The 24,592-nt window shown below is 32.0% G+C and overlaps 1 protein-coding gene across 2 annotated transcripts in view; it reads left to right on the top strand.

Annotated features, from left to right (window-relative positions):
- Positions 1-24,592, top strand: part of NALCN (sodium leak channel, non-selective) — a 513,455-nt gene that overhangs the window by 267,360 nt on the left and 221,503 nt on the right. For both annotated transcript variants that reach the window (XM_051984081.1, XM_051984080.1), the window contains exon 12: positions 7,870-8,037. In XM_051984081.1, coding sequence (XP_051840041.1) covers positions 7,870-8,037 — 168 coding nt within the window. The remainder of the gene's footprint in view (positions 1-7,869; positions 8,038-24,592) is intronic.

Raw genomic sequence — 24,592 nt, 5'->3', positions numbered from 1 at the left:
TCATTGTTCTCCTCTGTGAAGAGAAGTTCAAATTTAGAGTACAGTCAATATGGAACCCACATTAGCACTAGGAAGGAAACCATTTATGCGGTGAGCTAGGTGGTACAGTGGATAGAACGCCTGTCCTGAAATCATGAAAACTCCTCTTCCTTAATTCAAACCTGGCCTCAGAATTTAGTACCTTTATGACTCTGGACAAGTCATTTAATCCTGTTTGCCTCAGTTTCTACATCTGTAAAATGAAATATAGAAGGAAATAGTAAATTGATCTAGGATCTTTTCCAAGAAAAGGTTACAAAGACTCAACCACAAGTGAAATGACTGAACAACCATAGTAAAACATTTATTCTAGGTAAATAGTAAATAGTAAAAAAATAACTAGTAAATAGTTATATTATCCTTTGAAGATACAAAATGCTCCCTCACTTAAATTCAGTTTATTTACATGTCCTACCATCACCTCCCTGATATCATGGTCCTCTTCAAGAACAAATGACAAACAGGTGCAGCAGCAACAACACAACAAGAGACATCCGGAAATATTTTCTGTAGAAGGTGATTCATGACATGAGTCTTAAAGAAAGAAAGTATTGAGGACAGCTTGAGAGCAAAGACATTCATGAAAGAGATGAAAGCCAATTATATATTCAGGCAATAGAAAGTAAGCCAGTACTTAAGAAACAATACATGAAAGAGAATAATGAGAAATAAGCCTGAAGAGTTAGGTTTGGTGACATTGTTAAAGACTTTATAATTGGAAGGCACCTTCTAGTCACTCAAGTATGAAGGATCAAATATGTTCTTTAAAAGGTTCTATACTGTAATACTAAAGTCTCTGAAACAATGTAGTTATGAGAACTTTTTAAAAATATATTTTAAAATAAAATTCCCCAGAGGTGATATAATAATTCACATCCCCAAGGGCATCTTTAGAGATTTTGTAAGACTAAAGAAAATCATTCTACCTGTTAGGAATCAAGATGTAGTTAGATTTTTTTAAAATCCTCTTTAAAAATACATACTTTTTATTTTCAAACTCTTTATTTTCTTTGAACTAATTCATTAAAATTGAGAACTTGTTTTAGAAGTAGAAATAAAAGACATATCTGTCTCATCTAGAATATGAATAGTCAAAAGAAGGCAAAGACTGTTATATAATCTTTTGTGTCAGTTTTTTGTGTCTTTTATGTCTCAGATTAGTTCAGATAATCTATTGATTTTGTTTTTAATCACATTTCCAATTAAATTTTAATTTTAAAACATTTGCATATTTCTTTAAAATTAACAAAAACAGTTTTCTAGTACCAAAAAATATTCAGATTATGTACAATTATTGTGAATCTAGAGTCCTACTGCTGATACTTAATAGCTATATGATCCTAAGGAAAGAGGTCACTCAATTTTTCCAAGCATCTCCTTATATATAAAAATGGGGATAATAATATCTGTAGTATTTACCTCCTGTGTTTGTTTGAAAGTGCAAAGGAAATAACATGTAAAGCATTTTACAAAATTTAAAATACACTTTAAATAAAAGCAAAGTATTATTACTTCAATTAAAATAACATAAGTCTGTGTATATAATAGATCTAAAAATAAGATTACAAGGAAATAGGGAACAGACCCTTTTTGAAAAAAAAATGTATTTATGTGTTCTATAAGAAATGATGAGCAGGCTGATTTCAGAAAGTCTTGAAAAGCCTGACATGAACTGACGTTAAGTACAATGAGTAGAACCAAGAAAATATCGTTCACAATAGCAACAAGATTTTGTGATGATCAATTGTGATGGATTTGGCTCCTTTCAACAATGAGGTAATTAAGGCCAATTCCAAAAGATTTGCAATAGAGAGAACCAATTATATTTGTTTTCATAATATCCATCTATTAGAACCGTTTCTTATTTATTTAAAATTAATTTTTATACTTTTTTATTTTATTATATTTCATGATGTTTGTTAAAATTAAGTAACAAAAGGATTCATTAATTTCTGTGTCACTAAAACTTGACATTCTCATTTTAGTCTCTTTAATCACGTAGAGTGACAAAATTGAGAGAATTCATCCCATCTGATTTTAGTTTCAGTCCTTGACACTATTATTAGATTTAATTAAGTTTTTTTCAGAAACATCAGTGAAGAGATATCTTCTGACAGTTTCATAATTTGAATACCCAGATGACTCAGGAAGATTTCTGGTTAGGACTGCAGAACTCAGAAAAAAAACAGGCTTTCCTGAAAGGCAACCCATCAAGGCTTGAGAAGAATGTATACTGGAAAGAGCACTGATTCTTTAGACAGAGGACCAAGATTCTAGTTTCCCTCTTTTATTATTTACTACCTGTGTGATCATATACAAATCCCTAGGCCTTAATTTTTCTGATCAATAAAATTATGGGGAGATATCTGAGATAACTTCTAAGTCTACATCTATGATGGTATGATCTTCCATCTCTAAAGTCTTCTTCCCAATGGCATATTCAGCCTTATTTTTTGTTAGGAATTTTTGGTTAAATGACTCTAAAATTATAGAGGACTTTTTAATCATAAATTTCATTTAAAATGAATTATTGGCTTTCGAGTCATTATTTCTATCATTTTCTGATAATTGCTAAATTAATTTAGTCATGTATAATGTTACTCAACATGAGTCGTCAGTTGTTTTTTCATAGAGACTAGCACTTGCAATTTTGAATAATATTCTTAATTTTCAATATGTGAACAACAAACATTTTATTTTACTAGAGTTAGATAACCAATTTGTGATTTTCCATTTGTCGATTATCAATACATTATATATAGAATGTAATGGTGTCAGTTTTCTCAAACATTTTAAATTGAATTTATTTAATTTATATTACAATGCTGTTTTTCTTTAATTTTTTCCATGTATTTCAATATTTGGGTACAATTTAATAAATACCATCTACTCCAGTTTCATAAATCAAGTACTATGATTTAATTACTTTGAAAAACAACTTAGACAGTTAAGTTAATTTCTCAATATAATTCACTCAGAAATATTTTCTATATTGTATATCGTTTGGAGAGTAGGTAAAGGTCAAGAAATTCTTCAGTGCTAACATTTGCCTTACTATATATTTGAGTTGGGCCAAATAGGTTTATCATGGTCTGGTCCATATGAATACCAAAATACTAATATGATGTGAACATTTTAAAATGATGAAATCTAAGGGATAAGCTATTAGCCAAAGGAAAGTAACCCAATACAGTCACTATACTATGTTTTCCTTTGAATTCATAATGAAAGATAGAGTTTGGGGTGTTAGAGGTAAGCCCTGTTTCAAAAGATCAAATTCTTCTGTCACCTTTCAAATTACTGGGTGATGCAGTGTTGTGATCTAGTTCAGATGGATCTGAATCAGTCCCTGTTCGGGCGCCAAAATGTGGTGAGCTTTTTCTTCTCAAATCGCAGCCAGGTGATAAAAGTTCAGATCTTTTATTATCTCCAATATAGCCCGGTTAGCTTAGAGGCCTATCTCTCTGCTTGGTTCCAAGAGCTCTCTCCGAATGTCGCCAAATCCAAAGGTCTGGTCCTTCAGCCTCTGCCTCTGCTTTCTTCAGCCTCCAGCCAGCTCCACTCTTCATGTCATTCCGGTGAAATCTCGACTTGTAGTTTCTTCACTCTGAAGAACTTCTTTGACTGGCCCATTGAAGCTCTATTTATGCTCCTTCAAGAGAGGGATTGTGGGTTTTCTCCCATAGTGCTCTCTGGCCCAAAGAGCTTCAAGGGAGGTGTGAACTCACTGAACTCCAATGAGTAAAGGTGTGAACACAAGCCTTGTATTAATTAGTTCTACTTAGTACCTTGTTTCAGGTTCTGCCCAAAACATCTTCTTGTAAGATTAGATCAACTCTAATTAGTTAGCAGTTAGTAAGGATTCCAACATCTCCCCCTTTCTTTTGTTAGATGAAAACACCAAAGGAAATAGGAAATCTAATCAGATTAGTGGGTTTCTGAAGGGGTACACATAAATCCATCAATATGGGCCAGAACTTTGTAACAGATATACATGGTATACATAAATCCATCAATATGGGAGGCATTACACATAATTTACATAAGCACATAGCAATATAACACAGGCTAGTATTAATGTAACATACATGAATCAACTTGAAATTTTACACATGTCCATAAGTCCTAGAAATAGTCCATAAGGAATCCATTGTCCATTAGTTCATGTGCCAGGAATCTAATAATTCCTGTAAGCTCTGAAGTACTGCAAAAAGTCTCATCAACAATTTTTCATCTTAAGGAATCCAATGATTCTTGCTGTTTTTTCAAGAACTGAAACAGTCTCATCTTGTCTTAGGAAATCCAATGATTCCTGGGATTTTAAAAAGTTCTTTTAACAGTCATTGTCAGCTATCTGATTCTTTTTCCATCTGTGGAAATATAAGCAGATCCTCTTCCCCAAGCAGTTAACCTAATATTCCAACATCTCCCCCTTTCTTTTGTTTTGGAACATAAGATGGTCATGACCTCCCTGATTTCTCAAGGAGGTGAGAACCCCACTTAAAAGGTGATCACGCCTTCCCTGACATCTCAGGTATTTCAATATTTGGGTACAATTTAGTAAATACCATCTACTCCAGTTTCATAAATCAAGTACTATGATTTAATTACTTTGAAAAACAACTTAGTTAAGTTAATTTCTCAATATAATTCACTCAGAAATATTTTCTATATTGTATATTGTTTGGAGAGTAGGTAAAGGTCAAGAAATTCTTCAGTGCTAACATTTGCCTTACTATATATTTGAGTTGGACCAAATAGGTTTATCATGGTCTGGTCCATATGAATACCAAAATACTAATATGATGTGAACATTTTAAAATGATGAAATCTAAGTGATAAGCTATTAGCCAAAGGAAAGTAACCCAATACAGTCACTATATTATGTTTTCCTTTGAATTCATAATGAAAGATAGAGTTTGGGGTGTTAGAGGTAAGCCCTGTTTCAAAAGATCAAATTCTTCTGTCACCTTTCAAATTACTGGGTGATGCAGGCTATAAAATATATGGCTTGAAGTCAGAAAACCTGAATTAAAATCCTGCCACAGATGCTTGTTACTTCTGATCTTAAATAAGTGATTTAAACTCTTTGAGATTAATTTTATTCACCTAAGACAAGAAGAGATTATGCTCAATGCCCTCTAAATTCTCTTCTATCTAAATCTTTGATCTTCTTATTATAACAAATTATCAAGGATTTAAGAAAGTTGTCAAGGGAAAATAGAGATCCTCTATGTCATATCCATATCATAGTAAACTGTTGCTGTTTCCTTTATAGAATAGTGGACAAAAAGCACAAAATCTGAGATTTAGTTTGCGTGTTCATAGAGAACTTATATGAAGGGCACTTCTTATTTCTGCGTCCCACTTCCTCATCTATTAATTGGGTTTATTTATTTTGGAGATACTGTAGAAAAGCATATATTTACTCTGTTTCTGAGATGGATGTGAAGCAAATGTACTTAGTTGCTTCTGAAAATGACAGTGCATATTATTATGCATTCCTCTTTCAGAGTTATCACATTCATGGCAATATTTCAACTAAAGAATTCTTTTGTATTTATAAATCATAGTTTTCACTGATACAAATGCAATGAATTCACCATATACTTTGGAATGAATGGGGAAGTACATTTTTGGGGGAAGGGGAGACAGTCTTGTGTTTGTAAAATAAATATAATTGGAAATTTTATATCTTCATTGCAAGTTATAAATCATCTATCTATATTGGAAATATGTCACTTTCTCCTAAAATGCTATTGTGTTTGAGTTAATTCCAGATATTATGCAGACATCTAGAGCAATATATTTTTCACAACAGATTTAGCCAGTGGTTATGTGTTTCCTAATACCTCCAGTGGAATTTCATAAGTCAAAAAAGACCAATAACCATTCTCTAAGTGGAAAGACAGGTGTTTAATGTTAACCACATTTTATGCAAATCATCTGATGTATTTTTAATTATGAATGTTGTGGGCCTCTTTGAAAAGTATATAATTTTCCCACAGAAGAAATAAAAATGCAGATGGTGCTGCCTACACATTTTTACCATGAATTAAAATTTCCTTGTATAATTTTATTTATTCTTGTTGATTGCATATCTAAAATTAAAGTGAATAGTTGCATTGGAATATAATGAAGTTCATGATAACATGTTGAGATATACTTCATAACTTTATTTGAAATTTCAAATGTAAAGTGAAAGAAGAGAAAGTGAAGCTCTAGTTTAAAATATTATGCTATTAAAAACAAGAGGATATCTCTAATTAGAAGAAGTTGGAGTGGGGAAAACCTTACTAAATTTTAGAGGTATTAAAATTGTAAATTTTTTTGCATTTAAAAAATGAGATATTTCTAAATTAAAAATGTTTAAAAACTTTAAAGTTAAACATGTTATGCCAATGAAATCTAGGAGTGAATATCTCAAATTGGGAGAGATTGTAGTAGGGAAAGCCTTGCTAGATTTTAGGAGTATTAAAATTGCAAATTATTTTTTCCACATTTAAAAAATCAGCTGTTTTTTTTTTTTCAAAATTCTGCATTGAAAAGTTTAGTAAATTTTTCTGCTTAACATGAAATGGCCTTCAATTTCCTTTAAGATCTTGGCCAAATGTAATTTCTTCTGTGAATCCTTTCTTCAATTTCCTTGAGCCGGAAGTAATCTCTCAATTTTCTGAATTGCTATTACTAGTTCATTGTATCTGCTTTAGTTTTTACATTTTATATTTATACTAGGATGATAGTTATTTTCTAAAACAAAATGCTTTATCTCCTCATAATAGACCATGAATGTTATGAAAACAGATTTTTTAAATTGTTCCACAAAATACAATAACTTAAGCATTAACACTAAATCAATGATATTGAATAAATGAATTAATGAATACATGGGGAGGCAAGAAATTCTATCTTAGGTCCATATCACTGGAGATTTTTAGATTTTAGTGAAAAATCTGGTATTTGAGATCCTATAAAGAAGACTGTCTCTTTTCTAATTTGTTTAAAGCTCTAACTTTTTCAATGAAATATGTCATACCTACCTATTAAAATATTTGCATTTTGTACTTTTCTATCTGTAGGCAGTTTCAGCTGCCAGTTTACTTCTTTCTCTTTCTACTTCCTTAAAAATGGAATCACCTAGCCCACAGAGCCAATAAAAACAAAAATGTAATATTTTGACATACATGCTTCAATGCCAATATGTATCAAATAGTAAGGTATTTTTTAATTAAATAACAATTATTCAAGAAACACAATAGACTTGCTTATTTTATCTGCTTCAAATGTTCTCCCTACTTTTTATGTAATCACAAGAAGTATTTGAAAGAGTTGAACTTTAAAATAGCTTCAGTTTTATGATTCCAAAGTTTCAACATTTCTCTACTTTTTCTCCTGACACAAAAAATGTACATCTGATTTAACATGTTTTAAAATTCTGTATTTACATTTGTTCAGAACTTTGAGAGAATGTCTAAAGAAACTTGAGCTTTAGCAAGTATCAAGTATATTTGTATACTAGCATCTCAAATCACACTTTTTTAATTGATAGTGAAATTATTTTAATACTTAATATATATTAAATATAACTTAAAATATAACTTGCTGAAACATTAAAATTGACATATTGATTCATTGGCATTGTAGGTTGATTTAGTCTATTAAGGTTCATTATATGATCAAAATATTCTTTGGGTTTTTTCCTTCTTTTTTTGACTACTAGCCAGTTTATACTGGCTAAAGCTCATTCTTAATGCTTAAGACTTGTGACTATACATCATGATTCTGGATTCAGATGTCATCATTTTTTTCTCTTCATAAATATTCTCCCAGGTGGCCTTTACAGTCCTGTTTGATCTAGAAGCTCTTCTGAAAATCTGGTGTTTGGGATTTACCGGTTATATTAGTTCATCTCTTCACAAATTTGAACTGCTACTAGTGATTGGAACTACTCTTCATGTTTATCCTGATCTGTATCACTCACAGTTCACATACTTTCAGGTAATCAAAATATTTTCTTCTTTATGATTTTCTTATTCAGTTTTTATTTCAATACTTTATGATTTTCTTATCCATGGGTGAAATTGGTAAAGACCTCCTTATAGTAACCAATAAATTAAGAGTGCCTTTATTTTCTAGACAATTAATATCCAAAGATTTACAAAAAAGAGGAAGTCTGTAAGCATTTATTAAGTATTTACTATATTCAAGGCATGATGCTAAGTGTGGAATATAGAAAGAAAGGCAAACCAATCTCACCTCTGTAGGAATGCAAATTTTAATGAACAAGTCAACATGTAAAAAACTAGGAATAGATACATAAATACATACATCATATATAGATGCATTCATGCATATATATATATATATATATACACACAATATATGGAAGGTAGTCAGATGGTATAAGAGACTATTATGAGAGGCATCCTTCGAAAGTTAAAATTTAATTTTTTTCTTTTCTTATTGCTATACCCAACATTTCTAGTGCAATGTTGAATAATATTAGTATAATGGGCATCTTTGTTTCACCCCTAATCTTATTGGGAATGCATCTAGCTGCTTTCCTTTACAAATAATGCTTGTTTTAGGTTTTAAATAGATAGTGGTTATTATTTTAAGAAAAGTTCTCTTTATCTTTATGCTCTCTCATACTTTTAATAGGAATGGGTGTTGTATTTTGTCAAAAGCTTTTTCTACATCTATTGAGATTATCATATGATTTCTGTTGAGTTTGTTATTGATATGTTTGATTATGGTGATAGTTTTCCTGATATTGAGACAGCCCTCCATTTCTAGTACAAATTCCACTTGGTCATAGTGTATTATCTTATTGATAAGTTGCTGTAATCTTTGTGAATATTTTATTTAAAATTTTTGCATCAATATTCATTAGAGAGATTGTTCTATAATTTTCTTTCTCTGTTTTGGTTCTTCCTGGTTTAGGTGTCAGTGTCATATTTGTGTCATAAAAGGAATTTGGCAGTACTCCTTCTTTACCTATTTTTCCAAATAATTTACATAATATTGAAATTAATTGTTCTTTAAATGTTTGGTAGAATTCACTTGTGAATCCATCCGGCTCTGAAATTTTTTCTTAGGGAATTCATTAATGACTTGATCAATTCCTTTTCTCTAAAATGGGACTAGTTAAGTATTTTATTTCCTCTTTTTTTAACCTGGGCAATTTATATTTTTGTAAATATTCATTCATTTTGGTAAGATTATCAGACTTTCTGCCATAGAGTTGGGCAAAATAGCTCCTAATTGTTTTAATTTCATTTTCATTGATGATAAATTTATTTTTAATGCTGGTGATTTGGGATTTTTTCCTTTCCATATTCTGATTAAATTAACCAAAGATTTACCTATTTTGTTAGTTTTTTCCCCACAAAACCAATTCTTAGTTTCATTTATTAGTTCAATAGTTTTTTTTTAATTTTCTATTTTATTAATCTCTTCTATGAGTTTCAAAATTTCTAATTTGGCATATAATTGGAGATTTTTAATTTGTTCTTTTTTAGCTTTTTTTTAAGCTCCATGCCCAATTCATTAATCTCCTTTTTCTCTATTTTATTTATGTAACTATTTAGAGATATAAAATTTCTCCTAAGAACTACTTTGGCTGCATCCTGTAGGTTTTGGTCTATTGTCTGATTATTGTCATTTTCCTGGATGAAATTATATATTGTTTCTGTAATTTGTTTTTTGACCCACTCAGTCTTTAGAATTAGATTATTTAATTTCCAATTGGCTTTTAGTCTTTCTTTCCCTGGCCCTTTATTGGGTATAATTTTTATTGCATTGTAGCCTGAAAAGGAAGAATTGATTATTTCTATATTTTTGCATTTGATTGTGAAATGTTTATGCCCTAATATATGGTCAATTTCTGTCATGTATTGCTGAGAAAAAGGTGTATTCCTTTCTGTTCTTATTCAGTTTTCTCCAGAGGTTTATCATATCTAGGTTTCCTAGAATCCTATTAACTTCCCTAGTTTATTTCTTGTTTATTTTGTGGTTAGATTTGTCTGATTCTGAAAGGGAAAGTTTAAGGTCCCCCACTAGAATAGTTTTGCTGACTATTTCTTCCTATAAAATCTTCTTTAGGAATTTGCCTGCTCTACCAGTTGGCACATACATATTTAGTATCATTACTACGTCATTATTTACAGTACCCTTTATCAAGATGTACTTTCCCTCCTTATCTTATTTAATAAAATCTATTTTTACTTTTGCTTTATCTGAGATCAGAATTACTACCCTGTTTTTTTTTTTTTTACTTCAGCTGGAGTATATTAAATTCTATTTCAGCCTTGTACCTTTACTCTGTATGTGTGTCTCTCTGTCACATGTGTTTCTGTGTAAACACATATTGTAAGATTCTGTTTTTTAATCCATTTTACAATTCCCTTCTATCCTATCCCTCCCTTTTGTTTTCCTCTTTCTCCTCCTATTTTTTATAGGGCTAGATAAATTTCTGTCCCTAACTGAATGATTAAATTATTACCTCTTAAAGACAAAACTGATGAAATGAAGCTCCAACCAATGCTCATCCCCCTCCCTTCTTTCCCTGGATTGTAATAGGCTATATGTACCTCTTCATGTGAACTAATAGTCTAATTTTACCTCCCCTTTCCTCTTTTTCTAGTACAGACCTTTCCCCACCCCTTAATGTTTTTTTCTTTGATGTCATCTCATTAAAATTCATTCATAACCACGCCCTCTGTCCATGTGATGCTCCCCACCTTGTGCTCTACCCCCCTTCAACTTCATTGAAGCTCCATCTCCTCCCCTGAAAGATGATATTGAATCTCAATGGGTAGTTAAATCTTGGTTGTTACCCCAGGTCCTAAGCCTTCTGAAATATGTTATTCTAGGCCCTCTGATCCTTTATTGTAGAAACTGCCAGATCCTGGTAAATCCTGATTGTTCCTTTTTGATATTTTCATTGTTTTTCAGCTTGCAGTATTTTTTCCTTGAGATTATAGTTTTGGAGTTTCTCAACTATGTTCCCTTTGGTTTTCCCTGTGGGGTCTCTTGTGATTAATGGTCATCAATAGTGATCAATGGATTCTTTCAATGAGTATTTTCCCCTCTGTTTTTAGAATATTGGGGCAGTTTTCCTTAATGACAACTTGTAGAATGCTATCCAGGCTTTATTTTTGGTCATGGCCTTCAGATATGCTGATAATTTTAAATTATCTCTTCTGGATCTATTTTCCAAGTCAGCTGTTTTGCCAAAGAGATATTTCATATTTTCTTCCATTTTTTCATCCTTTTAAGTTGATTTGACTGATTCTTGCTGTCTTACAAAGTCGCTAGCTTCCATTTGCCCTGTTCTAGTTTTTAATATGATTTTCTTCAGTTAAGTTTTCTATCTTTTTGTCCTTTTGGTTTATTCTACTGTTTAAGGAGTCATTTTCTTCAGTCAATTTTTTTTCCTTTCCTTTTCCATATTGTTGACGTTATCAAATATCCCTCTCATTTCCTTTATCATTTTTTCTTCTACTTCTCTTATTTGCTTTTTGAAGTCTTTTATTACCATTTCTAAGAAGGGGTTGAGACCAATTTCTATCATTTTGAGATTTTTTTGTGGACATGCTGAACTTGTCTGAGCTTGGGTTTTGGTCTGCCCTGTCACCATAGTAGCTTTATATGTGGTCAAGGCTCTTTTCTGCCTCTTGCTTATTTTCTTTCCTTTTTCTTTTAGGATTTCCTCTTTAACTTTTTTTTAATATAGAGAGCCCTTTTCCTGGGGCAAAGAGGACACAGTATCAAGCCTCCTGTGCAGCTCGGAGCCTTGAATTTTGAGTTCAGGGACCCCTTGTGTTTGCAGCAGGTAGCTTTGCCTTCTCTGTTCAGGAACCAGCCTAGTTTCCCAGAATTTGCCTTATGAACTGGAAATGGAAACTGCCCCACTGATTTTCTCTTCTACTGAACCAGGACTGAGGGTTTTATTTGCTGATTTGCTATGATTAAGGCCCTCTCACCAGCTTTCCCAGAGTCTATCTGACCTGGGCTGAACACTCTTTTCACTCTGGTGAGACTGACATTTCTTGAAGTTTTTTCAATCTATCTTGAGATGGAGAGTGATTTCTTTCCATCAGACTCTGTTAAGAGGCTTGGTTTCAGGTGATTTTTGAGGGAAACTGGGAGAACTTGAGCAACTTCCTGACTTTACTCCACCATCTTGGCTCCACCCCAAGAACCAGGATAGTAATTTTTTTGAATAGAGCAAAGGGAATTTAGAGGAAGCACATATGAAAGGTAACCATGAAAGAATTTGATCACAGATTGCCTTCATGGTATAAGTAGAACTGAGGAGTTAATGTAACTCAGATTATGAATCTAAATTACTGGAAGAATGGTAGTCTCCTTAACAGTAAGGGAAGTTCAAAAGTAATAAGGGAAATTTTGAGAGAAAAGATAGCAAGTTTTGTTTTATTTTTGAATTAATGATACCTATATGATAGCTAATCTGATATGCCCCCAAACTAGAAGATATAAACCTCTTGCTCAGGATAGACTTTTGGGATTTAGACATCTGGAAATAATCTTCCTAGAGATGATAATTGAACCCATAGAATGGATGAGGCCACCAAATGATAGAGACAAAAGAGATGAAGCCTGAAGATAATACCTTGAGGAACACTCACACTTAATTGGAATGACATGGATGAATGTATAATTAAATAACCTGAGGAAGAATGATCAGATATGTTGAAAGAGAAATGAGAGAATATGTCATAACAAAAACTCTAGAGAAAAGAAAGCATATAATTGGATATGGTTTTTAAAATATATATATCAAATGCTTTAGGGAGAATGAGAATGAGGATTCAAAAAAAATCCACTAGGTTTGACAGAAGAAGTTTGGCTTCTTGCTTCATTAATAATGCAGATTAAAAGTGTGATGACAGACTTTAGTTATAGATATGCTGCTTTTTGGCTGAATCAAACTCAGAGACAAATCCCTGTGGGTGCATATTGACTTAGAAAACCAGAAATTACTATCCTTGTTGTGTGATGTTTTTATTTATTTTGGTAAACATTTGTCCTTTATATTTTAATTGTATTTGGTCCACTTGGGAATTTTGGCAACCTGGAAACTATGAGTTTGACAACTATAATCTCCTATAAGACAGGAACCTGGGATCATGTATATGTTGGGTGATTGAATAAAGAACAAAATTTAGGGTCTTTGCTTTAGCTGGGTTAAGTTCTTTTCAGGGATAGTCTCTTTATAACTAAAAAAACTTTTATAACTAAAAAAAATAATAAATCATATTCATTTTCTACTCATTATCTGGATTTTAATTATTTATTCTATTATATCATTTACTTCAAGTTTTTAGTAAAAATTTAGTTTCAGAAAGTAATAGACAGGAGGATGAAGAGAAATTAAGCACAGTTTTAAATAATATTATTTTTATTAATTGTTCATGGTCTTTATATCCTAATTTCTATTGATTTTGAATTATAGGAACTTATATATAGAATATGAAAACTACTTATATCATTTGTTCATTTACCAATTGGGGAGTGATTTATTTGCATAAATTTTACCCAGTTCTCTAAATGTTTGAGAAATGAGGCTTTTGTCAGAAAAACTTCTTTGAAAATATTTTAACCATTGTGATTGCTCATTGTATTTCCTTCCATCTTATTTCCCCTCCTCCCTTATTCATCCTATTCTCTCTTTGTTTCACCCTGTCTCTCTGGGTCAGGAGGAGAAAGTGAGGCAGGTGATTTTGCACAACTTTCCCTCACTTAAATCCAAATCACTGGCATGTCATGGCATCATCTCACTGATGTCTTTTCTATACCCAATCAAATGTGTCTATTATTCCTTCTTTGACTCACTTTTAATGAGAGTAAGATTTATTTACTCCCCTTTACTTTCCATCTCTTCCTTTCCATGGCAAAATCTTTTCTTGTCCCTGTCATGTGAAATGTTATCCCATTTTATCTCTCCCTTTCCTTTTCTCTTAATACATTCCTCTCTCACCCTTTAATTTTTTATGTCTCATTCCTTCATGTTTAACACGTCTGTGAACTCTGTCTACATAGAGTCCTACTAGCTCCTCTAAGAATCAGAAAGTTCTTTTGAGTTACAAGCATCATCTTCCCATCTAGGATTGTAAATAGTATAATCTTACTAAATACCTTCTTATTTCCCTTTTTTAAATTCATTTTTGATGTCTTGTATTTAAAAGTTAAATTTTGAATTTAGCTATGGTCTTTTGTTTATCAAGAATGCTTGAAAGTCTTCTATATTATTGAATATCTATTTTTCTCCTTGAAGAATTATACTCAGTTTTTGCTGGACAGGTGATTTTCAGTTGTAAGTAAAACTCATTTGCCTTTTAGAATATCATATTCTATACCCTCTTATCTTTTAATTCAGAAGCGTCTAAATCTTCTGATATTCTGACTATAGCTCGTGATACCTGAATGATTTGTTTCTAATTGCTTACAATATTTTCTCCTTGACCTGGGAGCTCTGGAATATTCCTGGAAGTTTTCATTTGGAGGATCTCATTTAGAAGATGGTTAGCAGTTTCTTTCAATTTCTATTCTAACCTTTGATTCTAAAATATCAGGGTAAATTTTGATAATTTGTTGAAAGATAACGTCTAGGCTCTTTTTGTGTGTGTGTGGTTTTCTGGTAATCCACTAATTTTAAAATTCTCTCCTGCACTTATTTTCCAGGTCAGTTGTTTTTCCAATGAGACATTTCACTTTTTATTCTATTTTTTATTTTTTCATTTTGTTTTGTTTCTTGATTTCTCATAAGTCATTAGCTTCCATTTGCTCAATTCTAAGTTTTTAAGAATTTTTTTTCTATAGTGAGTACAAAAGTGCATCCTTTTTCATTTGGTCAGTTTTACTTTTTTTTTCATTTCATTTATTTATTTTGAGCTTAAGTACAAATTCAGAAAAGAAAAAAAGTGTCATGTGCACAGCAGAACATAATTAAGGATTAAAAATGTGTAATAATAAATTTCCATTTCAGAAAAGCCTATATAAAAATACTAACTTGTGTTCAGAACTGTACATCATTCTTTCTTTGCATGTATGTTTTCTTTTGTTCTCTGCTGTGCACTTTTTACTTTATTCTTTTTCTCCCTCTTTCCTCTTCCTCCTCCAAAAAGATTACTGTTAAACACATACACACATATACATACACAGAAACACATATCTGTAATATAGATGCACATACCTACATATACATATACATTTATAATCATACACATATATACACATATACATTCATATACATGTATGTAAGACCATATTATGCTTGTTTATTTTGTTTTTCTGAAGATGAATAACTTTTTCATTAACTCCAAATTTTTCCATATTTTCCCAACTTCACTAACTCAAAATTTCCTACACCATGACAATGTTTCATGTTTAGACTCTCTAGTTATTTTAAATTTTCTGACAATCCTTATTAATCTGGCTGACATAATGTAGTTTTGCTGTTTTTGTCTTTTGATTAAATCTATTTTAACTTCAGCTTACCTGTGATCATGGTTATTATTTACAGAATAAATTACACTCTTAATTTTTATATTATATTTTTTGTCTCCCAACTACTCTGCTTTACTTCTATCCAATACCTTGCCTTTCTATTATTAAACCTATCCTGACCAATAGGATTCTTCCCTTATTCTCTCTCTTTCCACTTATCCCCTTACACCTCATATTTCTTTCTGAATTTAGAAGACTTTTATACCCTTCTAAGTATATATGTATTTTTCCCCTCTTACTCATTTCCAATGAGAGTAGTAGGGTTCCAGAACTTCTCCCCCATTTAATTATTCTATGTTTCCAATGCAATTTTATTTTTTTTAGAATCATATCATACTCAACTCTACTACAATCTTTCTTATGAACTACCAAATTATTAATGATAGACTCAGACATACAGTTTATATTTAAAGTATAAAATATAGTTTGTCCTTATTGAGTTTTTTGTAATTAGTCTTTGATATTTACCTTGTGTTTCATTGTGTTTCAAATTTTATTTTAAATTCGGATATTTTTGCAACAAACTCCTGGAAATATGGCAATTGAATGTCCTTTTTTTCATTTAGGATCATGCTTATTTCATTTTACTTTTTAAGTAGGCTTTGGATGTAGGAGCTTTGACTCCTATTTTCTGAATTTTTGATATGATCTTTCTCACCATAATAGTATGACTACTATATAGACTATATAGGATACAATAGTATCCTAGGGTGAAGATATTTTTTCTGTTTTTTGTTCATTTCCCTAACCTAGCCTATTTCTTGACTTTCAATTCTTTGTTAAAGTAGGGCTTTGCTTCTAGACTAGCATTGTCGAAGATTTAGCTGTTTTTAGAGATACTTATAGGGACCAATAAGTTTTCAGTTCTTCTAAGGTGGTATGATCTAAAGGGAGATTTTTACTACTCTTTGGGTCTATGCTCTGGTCTGTAAGTGATCATAAGTGCTTTTTTTTCTTCCTTGGAATTGTGAGAAGGGTCCCCATCCCTTTGTGGCTACAAATTTTGTATGCTAATACTTCTCCAGAGTGAATAACTCAGGACTATGACCCTGATCTGAGTATGGTCAAGCAACAGAGTATCTCAGTGCTAGCAAAGAGACCTGTAATGTTCTGATTTCCTTATCATCTGTGGGGTGAAAGCTCTGAAAAAAGATGTAGTTGCTGCTCATTCAGTCATTCTCAATATTTGCTCCTGGTTTTCTGGAGCTAGATATGTATTGTCATAGCCTACATTGAACTGTGTTCCACTATAATCTAGATATGATAGACCTTTCCTTCTGACTTTCAAAGCTGCCTTTGGCAAGAAAATTATTTTATCCCAATCTTTTGTGGGTTCTACTGCTCCAGGAATTGTTTTATGATATTTTAATTCAGACAGTTTTGGGACTGTTGTTGTCTTTTCTTGACCATCTTGACCTCCCCCCTAATGCAATGAAATACTTTAGGCAAAAAAGAAAAAATTCTGAAAAACGTGGGAAAAGGAAATTTTCTTTAAAAGTCTGTCATGGGTGGGCAGAGACATCTTTAACCAACATATATGTATGTGTGTATATATACATATGTGTGTGCTCATTGTGTATGTATATTTACTACAACTTAGAATTTTAAAAGATGTGTGCAGAAGATAAAAACAAAATTTCATAAAAGATGACCATACATTAAGCATAGATGTCTCTCAAGACTGTCCTGGACCCTCTTTTTTTCTCCTTTAATTGTTTGCAAGTAATCTCATCAGCTCTCACAGATTCAGTTATCTATGATGTCTGTATAAATCATTCTCAGATGATTGAGTCTTAATTCACATTATAAATACTAGTCTCTCTTACCATCTATTGAATTTCTCATACTAGAAATTCCATTGACATCTTATACTCACATTGTCCAAAAATGCATTTATCATCATATCTTCCTCTCATATCTCTCTTCTTACTCAGTTATTACTGTCAAGAGGTCCCATCCCAAGCCTTACAATCTAAACATCATCCTAGATTCCTGTCACACACACACACACACACGCACGCACGCACGCACACACACACACACACACACACACACAGACATGCACAGAAAGAGAGAGACAGAGACAGAGACAGAGACAGAGATTGATTCAATTAGTTGTTGAGTCCTATTAGTTCTATCTTTGTAACATCTCTTGAAAATACCTCACTCTTACATTGTCACCCTAGTGCAGGCTTTTAAATAAGTGCAATAGGCTACTAGTTGATCTCCTTACCCCAAGTCTCTTGCTATTCTAATAAATCTGCCACTCAAATGTCAAATTATTCTTTCTTCAGCAGAAATCTAACTATATTCCCTTCTCCAATATTCCATATTACCTCCAGGATCAAATATGAAATTATCTGTTTGGCTTTTAAATCCCCCCATACTCTAGCATCTTCCTACTTCTAATCTTCTTATCTTTACTACCTCCTTCATTCCCTATATACTCAGTGATAGTGACATTGATCTCCTTACTGTTCCCTAAACACAGTATTTAATTTCCCAACATTTTCAGCAGTTGTCAACCATATCTGTAACTCCTGTCTTCCTTATCTCTACTCTCCTCCTTGTGTTTAAATTTTTTTAAAGTCTCAGATGAAGATGTACCTTCTGCAAGAAGCTATTTATTTCTTAATCTTTGTGTCTTCTTTTTGAGATTACCTCATTATTTATCTGTATATATCTTGCTTATACATAGTTGGTCATATTTTTGATTGTGAGTTCCTTGAGTTCAAGTTCTGCCCCTCCCCTGCTTTTTTTTTTTTTTTTTTTTTTGCCAAGTGCTTGGCATATAGTAGAAAAAGAATGTTTGTTCACTTAATATTGAATACTAAACTGCAATATTATCCTATAAATATTGTTTCAGGCACTAAAATTCAAATTGAATTAAACCTAATAAATAATGGTAACGAATAGAAAAAAGTTTTGGATTATTTTTAGCTATAAAAGGGGAAATCAAAGGACCAGAGTCAGAATAAAATAGCAGCCCAGAATGCATAAAACAATAATACCTTTATCTTTCTTTCTGTCTGTCTGTTTGTCTGTGCAGCCCAGAGTGCATAGGATGATAACAGCTTTACCTTTTGGTCTGTCTGGTTTTTTGTCTGTCTTTCCTACCCAAGGTCAAAGAACTAGGAAGTATTAATTGTCTGAGATCAGATTTGAACTCAGATCTCCTGATTCCTGGGTCTGTGTTCGATCCTACTGTGCCATCTAGTTGCCTCCAATAATGATAGCTTTCTAAAGAGAAAAAGTAGAACTATTTTTTTTTGTTTTTATTTCAAAGGATCTTTGACTATGTAAGAGAAAAATTGATATCTATCAGTAAACCCTAGATTGACCTAGATACTATTGATGATTTCAAATCAGATCTGAGTGAACTACATTTAAAAACAGTGAAAGTAAAGACAGTTGTGTCTGCTGAAATTTTATTAGTGACATAATGTTAAGCCTTAGTGTTAGGTTTAAAAAAATCATACATAAAGGGGAGAAATAATTAGATAGAAAATATATAGTAAAAGATTTGGGGGATTAACTAGCTCTCTCCCCCCCAAAAAAAGATTACATGACACATTTTTAAACTTAATCTACCTTTTTACTTTTTCATCTGTCATTTTTTTATCTAGCCAATCCAAAAAATAATAACTATATAGATTATGATTTATGATTTCTGAGGTATAAATATAAAAATGAAAATTTAACAATTGCTTCTTCCAAGCCACATTGATGGTTTTATTCAATGTCAAAAGCCAGTATAACCATACCAAAAAAAAAAAAGAAGAAGAAGAAGAACATAAACCATAAAATATAACCATACAAAACCCAATATATATTTCCTCTAGAAATAAATATGGATGTCCTACTGTACTTTTCCCTAGTCAGAGTTTATCTAGGGTGTTGTTTTCAATTCTGAATACCACATTGGGAAGGAATGTTGTTAAGTTGAAGACTATTCAAAGGAAGATAGCACACAGCTTCAAGATTATATCACATGAGAATTGACTGAAATAATTGGGACAGTAAGTGGGAAGGTATCATGAGTGACTTAAAGTATTAGTATTTGAATAGATGTCATGTGGAAGGCTACAGAGAATAGAGATGGGAACATTATATGGACACTTTAGAAAAAAATATTTCCCTTTTTTGCAATGGTATACTCCCTAAAAATTAGAGCTGACTGAAAATAAACTTGACTTGAGAAGTGATACTCTATATCCCTATTATCTACTTCCTGACCTTCCATCCAGCTATAAAAACCAAAGGTTTTCAGCAAAAGACCAGATAACCACTTTTGGGGCAGGGTTGTATAATGAGTAGTCTCAGTCAGATATGAGTTGCTGTATATGGTCTGAATTCTCTGCTTTATTCTGCTAATCAGTTAAGTTATATCAACATATATAACTAATTTAATCATTTTTAACTAAGAAGAGCTACTATTTTAGCCAAATATTTATATATTCATACAAACCAGTGCATAAAATTAAAATGGCTTGTTTATAAAAGTAAACAAAGATTTATTAAATTCATTCAAACTTTTTGTGCATATAAATATAGTGTTACTTAACTGACAGAGTCCTAGGGATACCTGAAATATAATGTGTAGTACTTTGTATAAGGATTTTGTAGTAGTAGTAGTAGTAGTAGTAGTAGTAGTAGTAGTAGTAGTTTAAAAAGTGAAGACAACTAGCACAAGAAAAATGATTATTTAGTTATAGCATATGTTTTCTCTTAAAGGAATGAATACACAGATAAATTCTAAACTTTGAATTTCATCAGATTACTGAAATATCTATTCAAAAAAAATTCCACATAGGTGTATTAGTATATCAAATATGTATATATGTATATATGATAAATACAGAGATAGAGAAATGAGAATATAAAGTAAAATGATGTAGAAATTCTGTATTGAAACACAGGCAATGTTCCCTATTAAACAGAGTGGTAAACTTGAAGTTAGAAAGACCTAGGTTGAAGTTCTTTCTGAATTTTACTAATTGTGTGACCATAGGCAGATTTTCCGAATCTCAGCTAGTATCTTCTAAGATTAAAAATTATAAATAGATTGGGGTACCTCATCAATGAAGAAAGTCCCCATGCAGGCATTTTCTTACTGGGAAAACTGGTCTTTGATGTACTTATATACAGTACATAAATTACTAAATTAATAATTAATTGAAAACATCTCAGAATATTGACAAATCATTTTTACACATTAATCTATGATTAATTCCCATTCAATATTTGTTGGTAATTTTACTCTATGAATATGTCATAATAATTCTGAAGATAATTATTGAGCATTTACTATTCCAATTTGTAAGAATCTTTTTTATTAATTTGTGGGAAGATTGAAGTCCTATATATACAGTGTAGACTGCATGTATAATTGTATAATGCAGACATGCGCATATATGCATGTATCAGTACTTACATGTATACATAAAATTCTTCTAAGGAACACTAAGAGGTTAAATGATTTATTTAACGTCATAGAGACAGAACTTAAAACCTTGTTGTAGTGTTCTCAGGTGTTTTCTGGAGGTCTTGGAGCAGCCTTCCTTTCAGCTCAGTAATCACCACAAGAATAGCCAGGTGTTAAAGTCCACAAGTCTTTATTATCTCCTTTGCCTGGTGCTCAAGCTAGCTTTCTCGTGGCCTTCAGAGAGGACTTGGTTTCAGTGGAGAAATGCAGGAGGACAGGCCAGCCACCACAAGGCTGAGGAAGATGGAAATGAATCTCTCTCTCTCTCTCTCTCTCTCTCTCTCTCTCTCTCTCTCTCTCTCTCTCTCTCTCTCTCTCTCTCTCTCTCTGGCTCCAAGAGCTTGAGCTCCCACCTTCAGTTCGCTTGTCTTCTCTGGCTCTGAGTCTGAGTCCCTTGGCTGAGTTTGTCTCAATTTATATGCTCTACACTGTAAAACCAATCATTATGTCTCTAGGAAACCATTATTTGTTGTAAGATTAAATCAATCATACTGAACTTAGAGAACTATTAATCACCATGCTAAACTAGATAACCATTGTCTCATTAATTCTACTGACTCAATACCTTGTAAGAATCCTTATTTCAGAGTTCAGGCCCATAACACCTTGTATCATCCTCCAACTCTTTCCTCTATTATGGCATCTACATTATTCAATAATATATTTAATTGGTTAAACACAAACTTTGAAATTTGATGTCTTGGTCAAAAATAATGTCTGATGATATTTCTAATTCAAAGCTTTAGCATACTTATATTTTTCCCATTTTTATTTAAAGTTTTGAGTTTTAAATTCTATCCTTCCATCCTTCTATCCTTCCTTTCTCTCCTCCGCTCCAAAATACTGAGCAATCATATATGCTATACACGTACAATTATGTAAAACATTTCCATATTAGATATTTCATACAAGAAGACTTGAATAAAAGAAAAAAAAGTAAGAATAGCATTCTTCCTTCTGTTTTCAATCATTATCAGTTCTTTCTCTGGAGGCAGATAGTTTGCTTCATCATGATTCCTTTGGGATTGTTTTAGATCATTGTATTGCTGAGAATAGTTAAGTCATTTATAATTCTTCTATTACTGCTGTTACTGTGTATAATATTCTTCTGGTTCTGTTCACTCCACTATGCATCAGTTCATCTAAGTCTTTCCAGGTTTTTTTGAAAGCATCCTGCTTGTTATTTTTTAAGTGATACTTTTAAAAGTTATGATACACTATATTCTCTCCCAACCCCAGGTATCTAATAACTAAATGATTCACTTATCATTTTGTTTTGTTTTGTTTTCACAGAAATATGAAATATATTGTTTTATAATTCACAATTAAAAGGAAAGGAATAATTATATGTGGACACACAGTACTGTTGTGCTAGAAATCCAACAAATACTGTTAACACAATAGCTGTTGAACAATGTTGCTATGATGAATGATTTAGGAAAAAAATGCTTTTTCTAGGCAAGAATAACATTGAATTTATTATTTAGGCCTTTGATAGCAAAGACAGATATCTATTCCAAAATTAATTTCATTCACTGTTTCATTTTCACAGCAGCATTAATCCATCTACACCTTTATATCTCTTGTGTCAATACTTTTCGTGCATGAGATAGAGGATACACAAATGTCTGTGACATTTTAGCATTTTAATATTTTGTTGACCTTTAGAATTATAATTTAATAATTGTAATGTAGGTTATTGTTAGGTAGTTTGGCATATTTATTATGCTGCAAACGATCATTTTGCTTCTTCTTTAGTGAAATAATTAGGAATTATCCAGATTCAAATTTTTTTTAAAGCATTTGTGACATTTTACTATATGTCAAAGTAGGAACAAGTACAAGGTCTATGATTTCACTGGATTGAAGAACTTCTTTTATTATTGCAGTTCAGCACCTTTTCTAAAACTGTAATTTTAGAACAAGATTTCTTAAGTTTTTTAGCAGTCAGTAAGTACACATTTATTAAATGCCTCCTATGTACTAGGTACTGTTCTGAGCACTGGAGAATATAAACACAGAAAAAGAAAATTTTCTCTGTTCTCTAGAAGTTTACAATCTGATGGGAGTTGGCCCATGCATGCAAAAGGATGTTGAAAGGTCTATGAAAGAAGAAAATATTCTGAATTGTGCTTCCTCTTTAAGTGGAAATTTTGGAATTCCTGGTTCCATGCTTCATTCATAGGGACAGAGAGTAGTGAAGAAATGGAGTACTAAAGCCATTGGCTTCTTGCAGGGAGAGGAAGTTTTACCAATAATAAGCGTCCTGCATCATGGTATTATGGACTTGACAGTCTGGTGAAGTTTATAGACTCTTTCTTAGAATAATGATTTTACATGATAGTCTATAAACATTTATTGAGCTTTTACTTTGTGCCAGATACTATGCTAAGTGTTGGGAATTCAAAAAGGGCCCTGCTCTCCAGGAGCTCACAATCAAATGGAGGAGGGGTGAGGGAGGTGGTAAGACAATAAACAATCAAATATGTACAAACAAGCTATATAGATTAATAGAATAATAAATAATAAAATAATAGCAATCAAATACATTTAAATATAACTATTAAAATAATTTTAAAACAATTTTAAATTTTTTTAAAAATTTAAAAACAGGAATACCAGATTAAGAAGGTCTATTTTAGAGGATTGCCTAAGGCATTAATCACTGAGTTGCTCAGATTTACATAACTATTATGGTAGGATCTGATCCTGTCTTTCTTGCTATGAGGCCAACTTTCTATCCTCTGTATCATATTTTTTTTTTTGCACTATAATTATCATGAGCAATTATTTGTGCAGTCCCACTAAGATTACCACTTTGTACCTTTTTGTTATCTCATCTCTCTGTGACTACTTTTATATGCCCGGTGAAGTTTAATGACTGTCCAAACATTAGTCTCTCTTGAGTTTGGCAGCCTCCTGCACCAGGCACATAAGAGACAATTCCATGAGGCTCAAACCTCTGACCTCAGAGTCAGACCAGCCGCTTGCCAGTAGCTTTGAGCCTCATGGAATTGTCCCTCATGTTCCAGGAGCAGAAGGCTGACTCCTCCAGCAGTCTGACAGTCTGACAGTCTGAAAGTCTTGACAGTCTCAACCAGTCTCCCCCTCACCCCCAAGTCTGGCTTTGTCCCCAGTTTAAATACCCTATTACAATTATATCATTATAGTATACTGAGTATAAACCAATCTAAACTGATTATATTATTATATCAAACTAGAGTGATTATATCATTATATCATACTAGATATATGTGAACTAGAGAACCATTACCTCATCAATTCCACTGAGTTAACACCTTGTTTCAAGTATACTTTTCCAGAGTTCTGGCCCTCTACACTCAAGGAAAATCATCCTAATATTCTAGAATCAGAAGTTAACATAGAAATTGAAGGAATTTACACATCACCTTTTAAAGAAGATCCCAAAATGAGAATTCCCAGGAATATTATAGTTATATTCCAGAGCTCTCAGGTCAAGGAGAAAATATTGCAGGCAGCTAGGAAAAAAATGTTATAGAGCTGTTTACAAGA

This window comes from Antechinus flavipes, chromosome 3, assembly GCF_016432865.1.
Source record: "Antechinus flavipes isolate AdamAnt ecotype Samford, QLD, Australia chromosome 3, AdamAnt_v2, whole genome shotgun sequence".
In the NCBI taxonomy this organism is placed as follows: domain Eukaryota; kingdom Metazoa; phylum Chordata; class Mammalia; order Dasyuromorphia; family Dasyuridae; genus Antechinus; species Antechinus flavipes.
This window is presented reverse-complemented; position numbering and strand designations above follow the sequence as displayed.